Below are 18,618 nucleotides of genomic sequence, written 5' to 3' on the forward strand. Positions count from 1 at the left end.
AAAGGTTCATGGATGTCTGTTGCATTGATAGATGATGCCTGGAGTTGGAAATTATGCTGTTTCCAACTGTCATGAGCAGCCAGTGCAGTTTTAAATGTCGGCACTGTAATCTGTTCTATAGCTGGGTAATGCCATCTTGAACATGGTAGATCTCTGCCCCTGTGTTTGGGGTTTTTTTTCCTTGTTTTGGGTTGGTTTTTGGGTTGGTCCTTTTTTGTCTCTAATGGGGCAGATGAGGCACAGGCAACAGATACACCTAGAACGGAGTAAAGTGTGGCATTGTGGCAGGTTTTGAGGGAACCTTTCAGTCTATGCTCTGAGCCTCCAGTTGCTGAATGAGCAGGATTTGGGGCCTAACCAGCCATGCTGTGTGGAGAAACCCCATATGGGCCTGAGAAGCTGGCCCCTCTCCAGTCCTTGCTGGTCCTCTGGATGAGACCAGCAGAAGAGCTGCAGGGAACAGCTGGAATCTATGCAACAGCTATAGGGTGTGCAGACTTCCCTTGTCAGTCTGCCTTCTTGGCCTTAAGAGATGGAGGGGACTAGAGCAGTGGGATAACAGAGCAGGTTAGGTGAAGAAGGGCCTTAAGGGCTCATACGATAACAAACAGATATAGTTCCTCAGTAGTAACCTTATTTCCCTGTATCCCATCTCTGATCGGTCTCTATGCTGAGTCAGTATCATAATTTAATTCACAACTGGAATGGAGAACTTGTTTGGCACTCATTAAAAGCATTAGACAGACTGTGAAAATAACAGGGCTGTCTCATCCCAGTGGGGAAATGAGGCACGTTGTTAGGGAAAGCCGACACCAGGTAATCAGATAAACAGAGCAAGAGTTGCTAGCATCTCCTAGAAGAAAACAGCAGTACAGACATGGTCTTTCCATTTGGGAATGTGATGAGAAAGAAGAGCAGAGCAATTGCATTTGACTCTCTTCTGAGGGGCATGATGACTTTCAAAGGCCATCTACTCTTCTGGTGTCAGACCTGCTGCAGGGCTGTGTTTTGGGCCCTCTTGTGAGCAAAGAAGCATCAGGGAATTTCATAGGATGTCTTGTTAAATGTGCATCCAAAACACTTTGAACACACTCGGTATGACAGCCAGCTTTGCTCTTATAGACGTAGGCACTCAACTTTGCAAGCATGCATGTGGGTTAGTATGTATGCTTCCTGTAATAAGTTAAGGTGTCACATGCCATCTCTTCTCCCTCTTTGTATGCACAATCAGAAAAATAAAGTACTTCCAAGGAGCTGAGAAGTTAAATGACCAATGTTCTTTGTCAGTGCCCTTCTTTGTTACAGTTAGATTGAACCATTTGTTTCTAGAAGCGTTACTTATGGGTTGGACCCTTGTCTAGTAGAGGCAATTCACAATACTCTGTGTGTGTTTGTGTGTACCCATCCTGTGGGAAATTTTCAAAAGGGTGGAAAAGGTTTTGGCGTGACTGCTGTGTGCTTTAATTTCCTCTGCTTCTTTGAGACCCTGCTGAAATGGAGTGTGTATTACTAAGCTCAGTACATGGCAGCAACTGCTCCATCTAAAGAAGTGCTCCTTTGGCTTGGCAGCTGTGGTTGGTGTTTTGAATTGATATGAGGGGAGTATGTGTGTGTCGGCGGGAATAGTAGTTCTTCTGTGCCCTGAAGATATAAAAGCTGCTTCTGATACTTCTGTTGAATACACATTTTCACAAATGATCTCTCTAGACTTCCCAGATCACCCCTTCTTGGGTTATGTGCTTAGGGATTTAAAAGTATTACTTACTGTGCCTGAAAGGAGATGTGTTTTTATCTGCTCCAGACAGACCCAGTGGGTACTCTGGAGAATTTAACAAAACCAGCTTGTTTACCTCTTGTATGACTTGAAGTGGTTTGCTCAGCTCTCTAGGAAGCCCTATTCAACCTCATTTAAATGTAGTAAACAAAAAGGGTCTCAAAATTGTGATTCAGCACTGTAACAAGATGCTGAGAGAGCTCCATTCTAAGTAGTGGAAGTGTATGGTTCCTAAGAGCTGGTCTAGAAATAGGATTCCCTGTTTTGAGGAGTAATTGGCCAGGGAAGCAGCTAAGACCCAGACAGCTTAGTCCTGTGTGTCAAATTGAAATGTGCATAAAGATGTGCTTTACATGTTGATGATCCTCACTAACTGAGGAGGGGAGGAAGCATAGCACCACTATTGCTCTGCTCACAGAGCTCTGAAGCATCCAGCTCCCAGTGCTTTGTGTTCCTTTATGAAAGCAGCTGAGTTGCATGACCTGGGGCCACTGAGGTCCTTGATGGCCTTCTGAGCTTGGCACTGAGATGTTATGCTTTCCTCTGTGGGACACCTGGACAAGGTGTCCCACGCTACTTACAACATTGTGGAGCATGGAAGGAACTGGTGGAAGAAACCTTTGTAGTGTTAAGTGTGAGTGTGGTTCTTGTGGTTGGGTTTGGTTTTGGTAGACTGGGGACAAAAATTGTGAGTATGACTTGTCAACATTGATGCAAGATGTGTGTGGAATGGTACAGGTGCTTTTGGGAAGCCTAGTGTGTGACCTGTTTTATGTCAGTAAAAGTACATATTTATTAGCACTTGGGAGCTGCTAGGCATGGTTATCACTGATCTTTAGAGAGCACCTGATTTATGTCCTGGTTTTGCTAAATTTTCCGGTGGTTTTATTGCATGAAAACCAGGGATACAAAGAAATGAATCAGATGACTTTGCTGTATTAAGCTATTTCAAGGAGGATAGTGACAAAAAGTACTCAGAGCCAAATCCTTCCTCTGACTGTAGTGAATCACTAATTGCACACTGTGTATACTGACTAATAAAATATGTTGGCATAATACTGTTGTCCCATGTTGTAATTACAGAAGATAGATTCAGCTATTTCAAAATGACAGCAAGTGCCTGCACTCATTTTTGTATGTGGAGGGAAGGGAACCTCAAATTAACTGAAACTGAAAAGAAAGAATTCTTCAAAGGTAGCAAGTTGTCTGGGAATCTGAAGGCTAGATAATTTTTTTTAATATCTAAATTTATTGTTCAAACCTTTTTTAGCAAGTGCAATGGTGTGTTCAGCATAGTTGGACTAAGCCTGGAAGGTGTCCATATGCTCCTGCGGTACCTGGAAACACAAGAGCTAATGGCACTCTTGATGATCTTTGGAAGGAATTGGTCGTTCCCAATGTGACTGCCTGTGGACTGGTGCTATTACCGTATTTGGCATAAACAGGCAGCAGAGACAGAGTAGTTTATAGAAACAGAGCTCTCTCCAGTAGAGGCCGTTTCCCACAGGCGGTTGGATGAGTACACAAAGCAGAGGTCAAAGTTTTTGGTCCTGTTAACTGAACATGTGTTTATGGTAATTTTTATTAACTTTGCTTTCAAGGGAAGCGGTCTGAGTGCTATGCCAAGTAACTTATAGTAGTATTTATAGTACGATTGGCAGGAGTGATTGTTGTGGGGGCTGCTGGTCCTTATGACCTATGCTGACCCCCGTGTAGGACTGGGAAACCTACTCCTGCTGTAGGGCTGCAAAAGAGGCAAGGTGCTCTCTTGAGGTTCTGTGCTGTCAGCCGGGGTAGCTGGCTGTGGCAGGGAGGGCAGGAAACTGGCTGGTGCCTCAAAACAGTTTGATCAGCCAGGGTCTCTGGTAGTAACATCTGCTTTCTCATCTTTTTGTTTCGTTTTTGAAGATGTGTGTAAAACCAGTGCACCTTACAGGGGAGTTAATTATACCCCAAACAGTGGCTGGTTTTTGTCTGCGGTAAGGGAAAATGTTCTGTCTGGCCAGCTGATGTTATACTTCAAGTAGCAGAGCTGAGGATGTCCCTTTACTTCACTTTACTTTAAAATAATATTTTAAGGTTCCCTTCCTTCCTGAAGTGTTAGCTTGCCTGATAGAGGCTTAAAAATTTTCTTCACTTATATCTGCAAAGAATTTGAGTACAGCAGTATGTTTAGGGCTTTAATTTTTCCATTAGCCTGGAGATCAAATGTGGAAGTTCAGAGAAGAGCAAACTCAATTAGGTGAAAGATCAGTTTTAAATTTCAGATTGCTAATACTGTATTTTTCAGAGATCTCAATACTAGCAAATGGAGGTTTGATACATTGCCAAAATCACTGGGACTGTCTTAGGCGTGAAAAGGTTAAGCCCTGTGCGCATTTTCTACCAGTACCCAAAACTCAGGACAGAAATAGTAACCTCTGTTTCCAGTTTGGGCCCATCAGTTTGCTCATGTGCCAGGAAGGAAGACCTGTTGATGAAACAAGTGAGCAGGCTTTCCTGTCTATGCTCTAGGTCATGCCAGGTTTCAGACGCTGACAGGTGTTGCTGGGCTCACATTAGCAAAGAATAGCAGTGATTTCTAACGTAGATACTCAGCTACATGAGCCTAATAGGGTTAAGACTGAGATCTGCTAATGGGATCAATAGGATCTTGCATGAATGTAGAAAGAGCTAGATGTGTTGATGCATTCTGACTACCTGTCAGCTATGTTAAATGTTAAAGGTGTTGTAAACGCATTTTTATAGACTATCTCCTTGGGTGGCAAAACTTGTACAAGGCATGATGCCTGATGATGCATGACAGTAACCCACAACTCTGGAAAAAAATGTATAAAAAGCATCATGGTCAGGCTTTGCTCCTGAATGCTTTGTATTTTTGTAGGTAATTTTTTGTTCTCCGTGTAGAATCTCTGTATTCATTTAGGCAGACAGAATGTAAGGAAGGAGTCTGAAGACTAGGTCTAATCTGGAAAGATTAGGTCTAATCCAGAAAGAGCCTTCTGACACTGTGGTTGTGTAGGTCCTGCATGAGGATAGTGATTGCACATCACTCTCCGCTAGCAAATACTGAGCGCTTCCAATCTCTTTTCAGTGTAGATTCAGCATAGTTATAGAACTTATTATGACACTAGGCCTGCTTGGTAAAAACTTAGATCAGAAATGAAATACAAATTTTAGAATGGCAGGCAAGAAAGCAAGAAATCTCCTCTTTGTTGTCCCTGTAGTAAGTCACCCTTTTCTGTGCAGCTACGTTCTTCATGCCAGTGCATTTCGTCGCAGTTCACTGCTTGAATCCTCCTAGAAAGGACATGTTCAGGGCACTCTTTTTTCCTTTTTTCTTTTTTCTTTTCTTTTTTTCTTCCACTGTCAGACCAGTGTCGGCTATGCTTCTTGCAGATTAACCTTTCTGTTGAGAAGTGGCACTATGAATACTCTTCGGAGCTCACCAACATGTCCAAATTCTTCTTTGTCCACAAATGCAGATGATATGTCCTTTGATGTCTCCTGGTTTGCTGTGCGATCCTTTGCATTGGACAGAGAGCCTGTCTTGCTGGCCTCGCTGGACCGGAGAGGGATTGTCATGCAGAGCAGGAGAAACGGGAGCAGTGATCTCAGCCTGGAGAGAATCAGCCCGCTGGAATTCCGGCTCCGCGTGCATGGCTGTGAGGACCACGACTTTGGGAACCACTACTGCGTAGTGACCCCGTGGGTGCGATCTGCCACCGGTGTATGGCAGCGGGAACCTGACATCAAAGCCAAACCCATCTTTCTATCTGTGAAAATGGATGGTAAGAGATTGCAACGTGTGTTATGCAATATGTTGTTTAACACCTTGTTATATCTTTCTGTGACAAATACTCCCCATGGCTGTTTTTAAAGGTGCCTGTGATAATCTCATGAGATTTTGTTATCCTTTTCTATTGTTTGCAACTTCTGATTCCAGATTCTGTAGACTAGGTAGGCCTGAACAGATCATACTTATAAGACTGAAGTGTTCTCTTTTGTGATCATCTCTTGGTGGTGATTTGCATAGCTGGGACATCTTTTAGTCAAGGCATAGTATTCTCTCCAAGTGTTAACCCTTCTGCTGCCTACAGGAGGAAGCCTTGGTTTGCAGATGGGGCGTGCTGAAGTAGTCGTGTTGTGGTTAATATCAAAGCTGAGAACAAAGTCAGAGCTCTGACTCCTTCCTCCCTCTCCTAACCACAAGATATGCTGCTCCCTGCACTTAATACCTTGTCTGCTTTCCAACCTGAGCTGCAAGTGTTGCTAGACTTCATGAGAAGCAACTTGCAAGCTAGATGCTGCATTCAGCACATAGCTAAGGAGGAAAATTAATGCGGGAGGGGTTTTGAACTAGTTGCTTTCTTCTCAGTATTTCCAGGAAAGGTCATATTGGGAAGTTCCATGAACTTGAAAGGAATCAGAAGTTTTTGTTCTCCCTACTGTGCAGAAAACTACTATAACTGTACTTTCCAAATGCCTTACAGTTCTTGACCCTGCCTTTTAACTGAGCAGTAGGTGCCTACAAATCAAATTTCTTGTTTAGGTACCAACTTTGGAGGTTGATTAGACAGGGTTTCTGAGTGGCAGGGAATATACTGTATGAGTAGTTCTAATCAAGCAAAGCGTAAAGGAGTCTACTCCTTGCCATTTGGAAACATATTACAAAGAGTGCAGCCACAGTCTGCCTCTGATGGGGAAACTTTGCAAGGCTTTTGGAGGAACAGGTAATGGAATACCTCTTGGAACTAGCTCTACTTTGCTGTCTCACTCCAGGGTTCCTCTGGTGCTTCCAGCCTCCCTGAGGCTTTGAAATGGTGGAGGAAGAATTAGGGTGAGGGGGTAAGAGAGTCCAGTAAGTTGAGTTCCAAACCTCAAAAGACAGAAATCAAGAAGGAAAACTAGTGTAATTTCCTTCTGAAATAATTAATCTGCCCATGACTGAATAATGTGGGATCTTCTCCTTTTTTAGGCAAGAATAAATAAAGGGGATCTCTGAATTTCTCAGTGATATCTAATGACTTTGCCTTCCTCTTTCAGTTCTGAATGCTTTCAAGTATCCCCTGTTGATTGGCATTGGTCTGGCCACTGTCATTGGACTCTTATCCTGCCTCATTGGCTACTGCAGCTCCCGTTGGTGCTGCAAGAAGGAAGTACAGGAAACAAGACGAGAGCGTCGCCGGCTAATGTCGATGGAGATGGACTGAGTGTGGGCGCCAGACACACTTGCATTTTGGGAGAGACTCACAGGGCTTTTGGACTGTGCTGAGACACTCGCTCACAGGCCCAGACAAGACAGTGCATTTCCTCTCTGATTTCAGCCTGGACCTCAAGCTTCTCCTTGTTACGTGTCATGTCCTGAGAGCATTCAGGCCATATTTAGTGACTCGGAGTTCTCCTTTTCTGGCAGCACTTTCTGCATAGGGATCACTTCCTTCAATGTGTAAACTGTTGAGCCTTCTTTCAGCAGGGCCCTGTGACAAAATTCACTAAGGTTTTTTTGTTTTGTTTTGTTTGGCATTTTGTCCCGTCCCCCCCCCCCCCCCCCGCTCTTGGTTTTGAAAAGATGTCCCTGTATGAAAGCATGATGGGCAGGGCGATGGGTGGGAAAGGGACTCGTAGAAGTGTTAGACTTTCATTGTATCAACCACTCTACTTTTCTCCTCTACCCCCATCGCACCATCCTGTTCCCTTTCTCTGTCCACCTTGGTTTCTCACAGACTTCTGTGTTCAATTGAAGGCTGGAGAAGGTTCCTCTGCTGGTGCCTCATGAGACTGTTCCAGCAAAGAATTGGTTTATGGTTGTCAGCATGCCTTCTCTTCCCTGGCTTTCAAAGGGTTTGCAGTTAACACCAAAACATAACTTGCCTGGAGGTCTTTGAGACGCTTTTTTTTAAACTTTTTAAATTTTATTTTCAGTGCTCAAAGTTTTTAGCTGTGGTGAATAGGGACTAACTTGGCAACCCTGAAGAGTCAATCCTCAGACAAGCATTTGTTGGATGTCTGCTTATGGTCACCTTCCTCCCCCACCCTTCCACCTTCTTTTCTCACCACTACAGCTGCTCACGTTGTGCCTGAGACCCTGTTCTGCTTGTGGCAGGGGGGCATGTGGTGTCTAGGGACAAGGCCCAGCCTTCTGCTGGCCTCAGCAGAGAGGTGGGAGACCTTGTCCCACTGGTGATGGTGTGACTTACGGAAAAAAAGTAAAAATGAGATGGGTCTTTGTGTGCAGTTGGCCAACTGATCATGTTTAGAGAAGACTTGTAAACTGTGTATTACTGGATGCACAGACCAGACTCCAATGCTGCTTCTGCCAGTCACTCAGTGGTAACCCTTGAACCTGTGAGCAAAGTCTGAGATCTGCAGTAGCTGAAGTGCGGCTCAGGGTAGGAGTAGGAGCAAGCCCAAGAGGGCAGCAAGAATCCTTCAGGTTCCAATGATCCTGATCTTGTGCATGGGCCTGCAACAGGGCTTTCCCCATGGGTTTGGGACCTATTCCTAGGTGCTATAGTACAGAAGTCCTGCTTTGGTCTTCCACATACACTGACCTGGCTCCTGAGTGGGAGCAGCTCCTTTTCCAGGCAGTTCTGTCTTCCCAGCACAGCTGGTGTTTTAAGCAATAAAAGTCAGAATAAAGATACTGTGTATAAACAAACAAGGAAGTAGGACTGTACCACACCTGATGTCACAGCCAGGGTTTGGCTCGCATCAAGAAGGGTGAGAAATGTAGAGTTGAGGCCAGGGCTCAATCCTTTCCAGATTTTTTTAAGATAAAAGAAAAGATGCTAAAGGAGAGCATCTATGGCCGGTAGTGGCTGTGGTGTGCTGTTGCCAATCTAGACATTTGTTACGTATTTGGTCTGCTTCACTAATAGTTCATACCACTGCACATTCTAGGGGAGCTGCAGGTCTCGTATCTGTGCTATGAAGGCTTCATTTTGCATTAGTGTTTGTGGAACCTTGCACTCAACACTGTTGCTATTCCAAAATCAGGGTTTTTCGCAGCAACTTTTCTTTGTGTGTGTTTTGGTTTTTTTCCTGTCTTGCATTGTGACCTTTGTTCTGAGGCTGACATGAGGGTTTTTTCTAGAAGGCCATTTTGCTTCCCCCATGCGAACACGCATGCAGTGACATATGCATGCATAGAGGTGTCCAATGATTTTTGGAAGCTGAATGTGAGACATCTTCAAAATGGGCTTGATTTGCAGAGTTGGGGCTTGCAACTTGTTATTTGACTCTCTTAGACATTTCCTGTAGCGTTCCAAAACTGGGACACCCAAAACGTATAAACCTCTGGAAGACTTTGGCCTGAACATTCATAGCAACTTTTCTTTCTGGCCTGATGTTTTCCTTTCTGGAAGAGCTCTGAAAAGGCCTGTGTTGCAAGCAAACGTAGCTGCCTCTGCTGAGGAATAGGGCAGAAGCAGTCTCTAGCTTCTGCTGTGAAAGCCCAGAAATCTGTAGTGATGCTTTCCAAAGGAAGGGAGTTGAGGAAAGGATTGACTCAGATATTACTTTGACAGCAAGAATTTTTCTTCCTCTCCTATCTGTCTGCTGTAGTGAAATCTTGCTTTTTCCTTGGGTGTTATGAAACACCATTCTGATGTTTGGGATGCTGGCTGTCCTTCCCACACTGATCTAGCAGCTTCTTTCCTGCATTAACATCTTCTTTCTTCACGGAAGGCCTGTGACATTGGGGCATCTTGGGAGGAGTGGTAGTGGTGGTGAAGTTCGAAGCACAGAATCAGTCACTTTCTGTCCTTGCAGACTGACTCCTTGTTTATGTGCTCTTAGTTAAGTTTTAGGGAGAGAGGATCATGACTGTAATGCAATAATTAGGGAATGAACGAGCAGGGAACCACCAGCTCTTCCCAAGCACACAACATAGCACACTTTCTCCCTGCTGGAAAAAACTCAGGGTTATTTTGGTCAGAGCTCCCTGCTCTAGTGAAAGGTCCCCATGTCCTTAGCTAATGCTGACCTTCCTTCACAGCCCATAACAAACCATCTTTGTCATTCCAAGTGAAGCAAGTTTGCTGCTAGCTCGTACTGCTGCCAGCCCCTTGGAAAGCAAAGCTGCATTCCCTTCCACCCTGTATTTGCTGTAGTTGGAAGGCTAGAAGCTGAGGGGCTAGACTTACCCGCCAGGTTTCCTTCTACTTGTGCCAATTTTGTATTATCCCCTTTTTTTAAAACAGAGTGGGAATCTTATCTCTAATGAAAAAAAAATCTAGGTCACTTTTCATGGTTTTTTATTATTATTATTTCCTGTGTGACCGGGGTTTGTGTGAGTGGAGGTGTGTGTGCATCTGGTTGTGTATTAAACCTGCAGAGCATCAGGAGAGTAAGCTGCCTGAGATGCAGTGCAAGCATCCATATCCTCTCTGCTGCAACCTGTGGTATTGTCAAAGTATCCTAAGGGCTCACGTTGATCTTCCTCTGTTTGCATTGCCACCTGTCCTGGTTAAGCTGGTAAATTCCTCTAGGCACTTGAAATTTCGATCCAGGACAAGCTTGAACATCAGATAGCAGAAGGGCAAGATATTTTCTTTCTTTTGTTTTAATTTCAAAGTTATAAAATAAAGTGTTTGGCACAATTCTGGAATGCAGGTACCGAATAGTTCTAACAATGCTGTGTAAAATGTTTCTTTTTATGTTTAAAATAAAGAGCGAGCCTTTTTGATTATGTCTGTACTGTGGGTCTGGATGTTTGAGCTATGGGCATTTCTTTCCTTGTACCTTGCATGCATGCAGACGCTGCTGTTGAGGAAAGGGTATCAAATGTAAACCTTACAGTCCTGTTTCCAGCACTGCTTACCCTGTAAAATAAGCATGAGCCCTATTTTACAGTAAGTTTTAAATATTTGCCTACATTTGTGTGATGAATTGGGGAATGTAATTGTTTTCTGAGTCTATCCTGTTTCTATCCCACTGTAAGTCAACCTCTTTGTTGGGGGAGTTTACTTTGAGACTCCTGGCCCTAGGTAATCAAGTTAGGAGTGTGTGTTCAATATCTGCTGTAAAACCTGGGCATTAGATGTTGAGTAGTCTTTGAACCTTTCCTGAGGCTTCTCATTTCCAAGGTACCGGGAAGAAAATCAGTAGTGTTATAAGTAAACTTCCTGCTTACCTTGTCAATGGCTGAATTTAGGATTTTTTTCCCCCCAGCAACCATGTAAGGACACCATGATAGTACAGCAAGAAGTTGCTTGAGGCAGAAGTGGTTTTGGGAGGCCAAGACAGGCTTTGGCAAGGTCGGTTTGTGTTCAAACTGGTGCATGCTCTGTCCGAGACAGCTGCAGTGCAGGCCAGTTGACAGCAAAGTGTGTACCTTTGGCTTCTTTCCAGATGGTGGTGTTGCAGCTGGCATGGACAGATATCCTCTGTAGAGTGTGCTTACAGGAAGCTGGGAGGTGGCACTAAACTGTAAGTTCTTAAGGAGTGACAGAGACCATCAACTGAGATAAAGAAATAACATAAATGGTCTCTGATCCCTCAGCAGAGCCTTTGGCAGCTGCAGACGTTTAACACATCCATGCCCACGAGTAATGAGTGGCATGCTCATGGGACAGCAGCTGTTGGCCTCTAGCTGTGCAGGTTACAGCTTACTGGTAAGTTTGGATTAGCTTTATGAAATGCTCTTGCATCCCCCACCCCCTAGGATGACCTGGATCTTAATACAGTTTTTGAAATCGTGCTAGGATTTTGTCATAAAAAAGAAAATAAAGCCAAAACTTGAAGTCGAGATGAAGGGAGATACTTGCAAGTACCTGCCTGAATGTTGCTGTAAATCATAGAATCATTAAGGTTGGAAAAGACCTTTAAGATTGAGTCCCACCATCGACCCAACACCACCATGCCCACTAAACCATGTCCCTAAGCGCCTCATCTACATGTCTTTTAAATACCTCCAGGGATGGTGACTGAACCACTTCCCTGGGCAGCCTGTTCCAATGTTTAACCACTCTTTCAGTAAAGACATTTTTCCTCATGTCCAATCTAAACCTCCCCTGGCGCAACTTGAGGCTGTTTCCTCTCGTCCTATCGCTAGTTTCTTGGGAGAAGAGACCGACACCCACCTCGCTACAGCCTCCTTTCAGGTAGTTGTAGAGCGCGATAAGGTCTCCCCGAGCCTCCTTTTCTCCAGGCTAAACAACCCCAGTTCCCTCAGCCGCTCCTCAGAAGACTTGTTCTCCAGACCCCTCACCAGCCTCGTTGCCCTTCTCTGCACACGCTCTAACACCTCAACGTCCTTCTTGTAGTGAGGGGCCCAAAACTGAACACAGTATTCGAGGTGCGGCCTCACCAGGGCCGAGTACAGGGCAACAACCACTTCCCTACTCCTGCTGGCCACACTATTTCTGATACAGGCCAGGATGCCATTGGCCTTCTTGGCCACCTGGGCACACTGCTGGCTCATGTTCAGCCGGCTGTCAACCAGCACCCCCAGGTCCTTTTCCAACAGGCAGCTTTCCAGCCACTCTTCCCCAAGCCTGTAGCGCTGCATGGGGTTGTTGTGGCCGAAGTGCAGGACCCGGCACTTGGCCTTGTTGAACCTCATACAGTTGGCCTCGGCCCATCGATCCAGCCTGTCCAGGTCCCTCTGCAGAGCCTTCCTACCCTCAAGCAGATCAACACTCCCGCCCAACTTGGTGTCGTCTGCAAACTTACTGAGGGTGCACTCGATCCCCTCATCCAGATCATTGATAAAGATATTGAACAAGACCGGCCCCAGTACTGAGCCCTGGGGAACACTGCTCGTGACCGGCCGCCAACTGGATTTGACTCCATTCACCACAACTCTCTGGGCCCGGCCGTCCAGCCAGTTTTTGACCCAGCGCAGAGTCCACCTGTCTAAGCCGTGAGCTGCCAGCTTCTCTAGGAGAATGCTGTGGGAGACGGTGTCAAAGGCCTTACTGAAGTCCAGGTAGACCACATCCACAGCCTTTCCCTCATCCACTAGGCGGGTCACCTGGTCATAGAAGGGAGATCAGGTTGGTCAAGCAGGACCTGCCTCTCATGAACCCGTGCTGGCTGGGCCTGATCCCCTGGTTGTCCCGCACATGCCTTGTGAGCGCCCTCAAGATGAACCGCTCCATAATCTTCCCAGGCCCCGAGGAGGTCAGGCTGACAGGCCTGTAGTTCCCCGGATCCTCCTTCTGGCCCTTCTTGTAGATGGGTGTCATGTTGGCAAGCCTCCAGTTGTCCGGGACCTCCCCTGTTAACCAGGACTGCTGATAAATGATGGAGAGTGGCTTGCCCAGCTCCCTCAGTACTCTCGGGTGGATCCCATCTGGCCCCGTAGACTTGTGAGCATCCAGGTGGCGTAGCAGGTCATTGACTGCTTCCTCTTGGATTATGGGGGGTTCATCCTGCTTGCCGTCCCTGTCTTCCAGCTCGGGGGGCTGAATACTCTGAGGATAACTGGTCTGCCTGTAAAAGACTGAGGCAAAGAAGGCATTAAGTACCTCAGCCTTTTCCTCATCCTCGGTGACAATGTTCCCCCCCGCATCCAATAAAGGATGGAGATTCTCCTTGGCTCTCTTCTTGTCATTAATATATTTGTAAAAACATTTTTTGTTGTCTTTAACGACAATGGCCAGATTGCGTTCTAGCTGGGCTTTTGCCTTTCTCATTTCCTCTCTGCACGACCTAACGAGATCCCTGTACTCTTCTTGAGTCGCCTGCCCCTTCTTCCACAAGCGGTAAACTCTCCTTTTTTTCCTGAGTCCCAGCAAGAGCTCCCCATTCAGCCAGGCCAGTTGTCTTCCCCGCCCGTTCTTCTCTATGGCACATGGGGACAGCCTGCTCCTGCGCCTTTAAGACTTCTTCCTGAAGAATGTTCAGCCTTCCTGGACCCCTTTGCCCTTCAGGACTGTCTCCCAAGGAACTCTCTCAACCAGCGCCCTGAACAGGCCAAAGTCGGCCCTCCGGAAGTCCATGGTTGCGGTTTTGCTCCCCCCCCCGCCTTACTTCACCGAGAATCAAGAATTCTACCATTTCACGGTCGCTAAGCCCAAGACGGCCTCCGACCACCACATCTCCCACCAGTCCTTCTCTGTTAGTAAACAGCAGGTTGAGCGAGGCACCTCCCCTGGTAGGCTCACTTACCAGCTCTGTCAGGAAGTTGTCTTCCACACACTCCAGGAACCTCCTAGACTGCTTCCTCTCTGCCGTGTTGTATTTCCAGCAGATGTCCGGGAAGTTGAAGTCCCCCACGAGAACAAGGACTAGCGATTGTGAGACTTCTGCCAACTGCTTGTAGAATGCTTCATCCGCCTCTTCATCCTGGTTGGGTGGTCTACAACAGACTCCCAGCAGGATATCTGCCTTGTTGGCCTTCCCCCTCATCCTTACCCATAAACACTCGACCGTATCATCATCACAATCGTTGAGGTCTAGACAATCGAAACACTCCCTAACATACAGGGCCACCCCACCGCCTCTCCTTCCTCGCCTGTCCCTTCTGAAGAGTTTATAGCCATCCACTGCAGCACTCCAATCATGAGAGTCACCCCACCGTGTTTCTGTGATAGCGACTAATTCATATCTCTCCCGCTGCACAATGGCTTCCAGCTCCTCCTGTTTGCTGCTCATGCTGCATGCATTGGTGCAGATGCACTTGAGCTGGGCTATCGATTTTGCCCCCAGCATTGGTATGCCACCCCTATGCTCATCTCTAGCGAGCCTGGTTTTATCCCCTTCCCACTTCGAACCTAGTTTAAAGCCTTCTCAATGAGCCCTGCCAATTCATGGGCAAGAATCCTTTTCCCCCTGTGAGACAGCTGAACTCCAAATGATGGGAGTTACCAAGTCTCCAGCATCACCTTGTATCTGCCATGGGTTCAGCTCAGCTACCTGCCTATAGAGGTACCTAGCCGCCTAGTGTCATAGAAACAGCCTGAAAAGGCACTTTTGAGCCAGATCCTGGGTGTTTAGTTAGTTGCTTCTATAGCACTGGGCTCAGGCAATGTGCTTGGCTGTGCTTGTTCCACGGCAGAACCCAAGCCAGTCCTAAAACCTCCACTGGGCTGAAGCTGACTGGAGTCGAGTAGAATGCATGAGAAGACTTGCCTCCTCTTTGTCATGTGAAGGTGAAGTTGGTCATGCAAATCTTCCAAGGAAATGTATAGCTTTTGCCTTTTCAGTGGGACTTTCTACATTTCTATGATTGCAAGGGGCTGAGGCCTGCACAGCAGGTATCAGGAGAGGTGGTGTTTCAGGAAAGAGCCTTTAGCAACTGATCCAAGCTGTGGGACGTGCTAAATGAAGAAAAAGCCACTGCTCATCCTTGTGCGAGGTAAACACACCTTAAATATAGCACATAGCCTTCCATCAGACAGCCCTTTGCCAGGGATCTCCTTCCATTATGGAGGAAAACGGCATTATGCCATAGCCAGCAGATGATTGATACTGAGAGCTCCAGGGGAATGCCTGGGTTATTGAGGAAGCCAGGTTCTGAGGATTTCCAGGTCCCTCAAAGAGCTGCCACAAAGACAAGCTGTTCTCCTCTCCCTGGCAGCCGAGTTGCATTCCACAAAGTACCGGAAGTATAAGTGCATGTCTGCTTCTACCTCTGCCAAGGGGTCAGAAAGGCAGGACTTTCCAAAGCAGGCTTTGTGAAAGCAAGTTAGTATTATATCATACTTTGTTCATGTGGGATTTTATAAACCAGCATGTACTGGGCCTTAGACTAGACCACAGACTTAATCTGAGTGCACCTCTGCTGGCTTTAGAAGTGAATAATGAAGCTTCAGAAAGATGGACGTGCAGTTTTATTTCTTGCTGGCAACTTAACCTGGATCATGCCCTCTGGTTCCTTGTTTGTATGATCCTGCCAATGATTTGGCATATTGAACAGATGGCAAGGAGTCTCAAAGATACTATGTTCCCAAAAGTTTCTTAAAAGGTGGGGCTAAAGAGAGGGGATGATGCTTCCAGAGCTCCTCCAGCAGAGCCAGCAATATGAACATACCAGTTACTGGGCATCTGAGAACCCACAGAGGTGTCTTGAGAGGATACGACTGGTGTGGCCGTTGTGGCACTGTTGCCCCTGTACTGACTTCAGCTCTACAAAGGTCCTGGGCATGGTGTGCAGCGGCTGGGATGTTAGGGCTATAGTAAACAGGGAAAATAGCCATGCTGCTTAGCATCTGCCTGGATATATGAAAGCTGTATGCGGCTACAGCCAAATGCAGATTCTGAATGCAAGTACAGTAGTACTAACCTCCCCTTTGGTGTTCAGGTACATCCTCTTTCTTTCTTTCCCCAACCTTGTTTGCTCATTTCCTCCATGTTTTGTTCCCTCTGCCTCCCCGCTTTCATTTCCCGTTCTTTCCTTCAGGAGTATTTCCTTGCCTTTGCCATCTAGACTGATGTTTTTCTCTGCAGCTCTAAAGGACCATGCTCTTTTGTGTTCATCTCTCTGAGGGAGAGTGGGGATATGTTGCTGTGGTGCATCCCTGAATCATCTGCTGAGAGCTCAAGCTGCAGAACTCCAGCCCAGTGCCCACTACAGATCATCTGCAAGGCTGGCACCACACACACATGCACACAAATGTTTTGTAGTCTCTTTCCTCATGAGAAAAGACAATATGCAAGGAAACTAAGCATCTCTGATGGGGAAATGACTCTGAAGAGACATTCAGATTCCCCTTGCCAAAGCAGAAGGGACAGATTTTCTTTCTAAATAAGATGGTTTTGGTCTGCTTTCTCCTGAGCGGCTGCTTGCTATCATAACATGAATACTGCTATGAGTTCCAGGCAAGCGACCACTGTGCTGAACATTGTACCTAGTATGAAGCAAAGTCATTTCTCAAGGTAACTATGATGGGATTCATCTTTAACACCCAGGCTAGCCACCCTGGACTTGAGAAACAGATACCTAAAGAATGCAATTTATCTGACCTACTTGAGACATGCATTTTAGAATAAGGAGAACCTGAAGGTACCCATTTCTCACCATTAGCTGTAAAGGAAAGAGCAGCTCACCTAAGACATGAGAATTAGGCAAGATGAATGTATAAAAGTATTGGCCAGGTAGGTAGGGGCTGAGAGAAATGAGGTAATGGCAGCTCCCTCTAGTGATGGGCTAAGGAAAGAGGGAGGAAGCCACAGCAGATAGTTGTAGTCATTATTTAATCAAGAGACAGATGATGGGTCCTCAAGATCTCTGTAACAACCATTCTCACATAACTTATGTTTTTGTGAAAACAGTTCCAGGATGGATTTTAATCTTGATTTTGTTACTCGTATAACATCTCTGCCTTTGCATAAGAATAGTCTTTGGATTACAGTTATCAGGATGGATCCAATCCACTCTAATTGTGGTTTATATCCTTGTGCAGGCTCCTAGTCTATAGTCATGCACCTTTCCTGCCGTGTGACTACTGGAGTCAACCAAGTCTCATGCTGAGGTCCCTGGTGTGTTATCCACAGTGTCCAGTCCCTCTGAAGCTGTCTCTTCTAGTAGCTGTACCAATAGTGAGTGACCGGGCTTCTTGAAGTATTTATTTAAAGCAGAATCATTGCCATGAGATGAGTCTTCCAGCAATGAAAAGGATAATATGTCTTTCTACTTTATTGGGTGTTTGGCCTTCTTCCACAGGGACAGACCTTACCAGCTGTTTTCTGTCACTGCCCACTCTCTTCACCCCAGCAGCCCATCACTGTGGGCTGACAAGCCTCTTCCCCTAGCTCAGAAATGTCCACCTCTAATGTTTCAGGGAGAGCCCCTTCAGAAGCTGAGCTCTGAGGGCCCAGCCTGACAGAAGTATACATTTTCTTTAGAAATAAGACGTTAAGGTCCTTTTGAAGCTGATGGCTTTTCCTGTAGCCTTTCGGGTGCGTGCTGAGGTGTCCTTGCCTGGTGCCATTATCTTTTTCATTATCTTTTTCTTTCTCTCTTCCTTTCCGTCTCCCACAGTCCCCTGCATTCATCCAGAAAGGTCTTTTTTAAGTCACTATTCATTAAATTCCACTTCCTCGACCTGATTGTATACAATGTCAACAAGAACTCTCGGGACCCTTGGGCATGGCATTGCTGTGTTTAAACCGTCCCTTACCTTCTGTCAGTGGTTGCAGCAGCATGTCATCTGGGTGTCACCTCTTCCCAACTCAACTGAGACCGACGTTTCAGTGGTGAGAGATGTTGTCCAAGTCTTGGGGAGTAGCAGGGAAGGTGCTGCAGGCTGTCTTAGGTGGAGGGTGTCCGGCAAAAGTAAGAGAACTTCTTGTGTGTTGCAGTACTGGGTGCGTCCTTCATCAAGCCCTTCAGTGGCAACACTGAAGGAGGAGTTGCTTTCACACTGAGACTGACAATCCAAGCACAAAGAAGTGAGATCTAGTTTGTACATTTGCAACTCTTCCTGACGTCTCTGTTTAATCAAAGCTGTACACCCCGCAGGCTTTCCCTGGAGTTCACTGCAGCTCCTGCCTTTTGTTTGAAGAAAATTTGTTTGGTTTAGTGTAAATATAACTTAGCCTTTCTGTGACTATAGCCAAGACATCCTCCTTTAGTGCGAATGGAGGATACAAGCAGCAACAGCATCAGTACTGCCTACACCGTGTTCTGCTGATCTGCTCTTGGGAGGCTTATGCAGCATGGGGTGGTGTTGTCCAGAGTGCTCTACCCAAACAATGCTGAGGAGGGTGAAAAGGTGGCATATAGGAACAGAACAGCTACTGCATGGCCAGGTACAGCTGTCTGGTAGCTAAACACATCCAGCCCGCTAAACAGCATGTTAATGCTACATTTTGAGTCAAGGTCCCACTCTGGCAACCCTTCAGGCCCCAAGCTGAATTTCTTTGGACCACCTGCATATGTGTACTTGGAGAGA

The 18,618-nt window shown here is 46.2% G+C and overlaps 1 protein-coding gene across 3 annotated transcripts in view; it reads left to right on the forward strand.

Annotated features, from left to right (window-relative positions):
* The window catches only part of PTGFRN (prostaglandin F2 receptor inhibitor), a 72,899-nt gene extending 62,433 nt beyond the window's left edge, over nt 1–10,466 (forward strand). For all 3 annotated transcript variants that reach the window (XM_076351490.1, XM_076351495.1, XM_076351503.1), the window contains 2 exons: nt 5,260–5,565; nt 6,821–10,466. In XM_076351490.1, coding sequence (XP_076207605.1) covers nt 5,260–5,565; nt 6,821–6,987 — 473 coding nt within the window. In that variant the 3' untranslated portion in view covers nt 6,988–10,466. The remainder of the gene's footprint in view (nt 1–5,259; nt 5,566–6,820) is intronic.
* The last annotated feature ends 8,152 nt before the right edge of the window (nt 10,467–18,618 follow it).

Source organism: Aptenodytes patagonicus, chromosome 1 (genome assembly GCF_965638725.1).
Source record: "Aptenodytes patagonicus chromosome 1, bAptPat1.pri.cur, whole genome shotgun sequence".
NCBI lineage: Eukaryota > Metazoa > Chordata > Aves > Sphenisciformes > Spheniscidae > Aptenodytes > Aptenodytes patagonicus.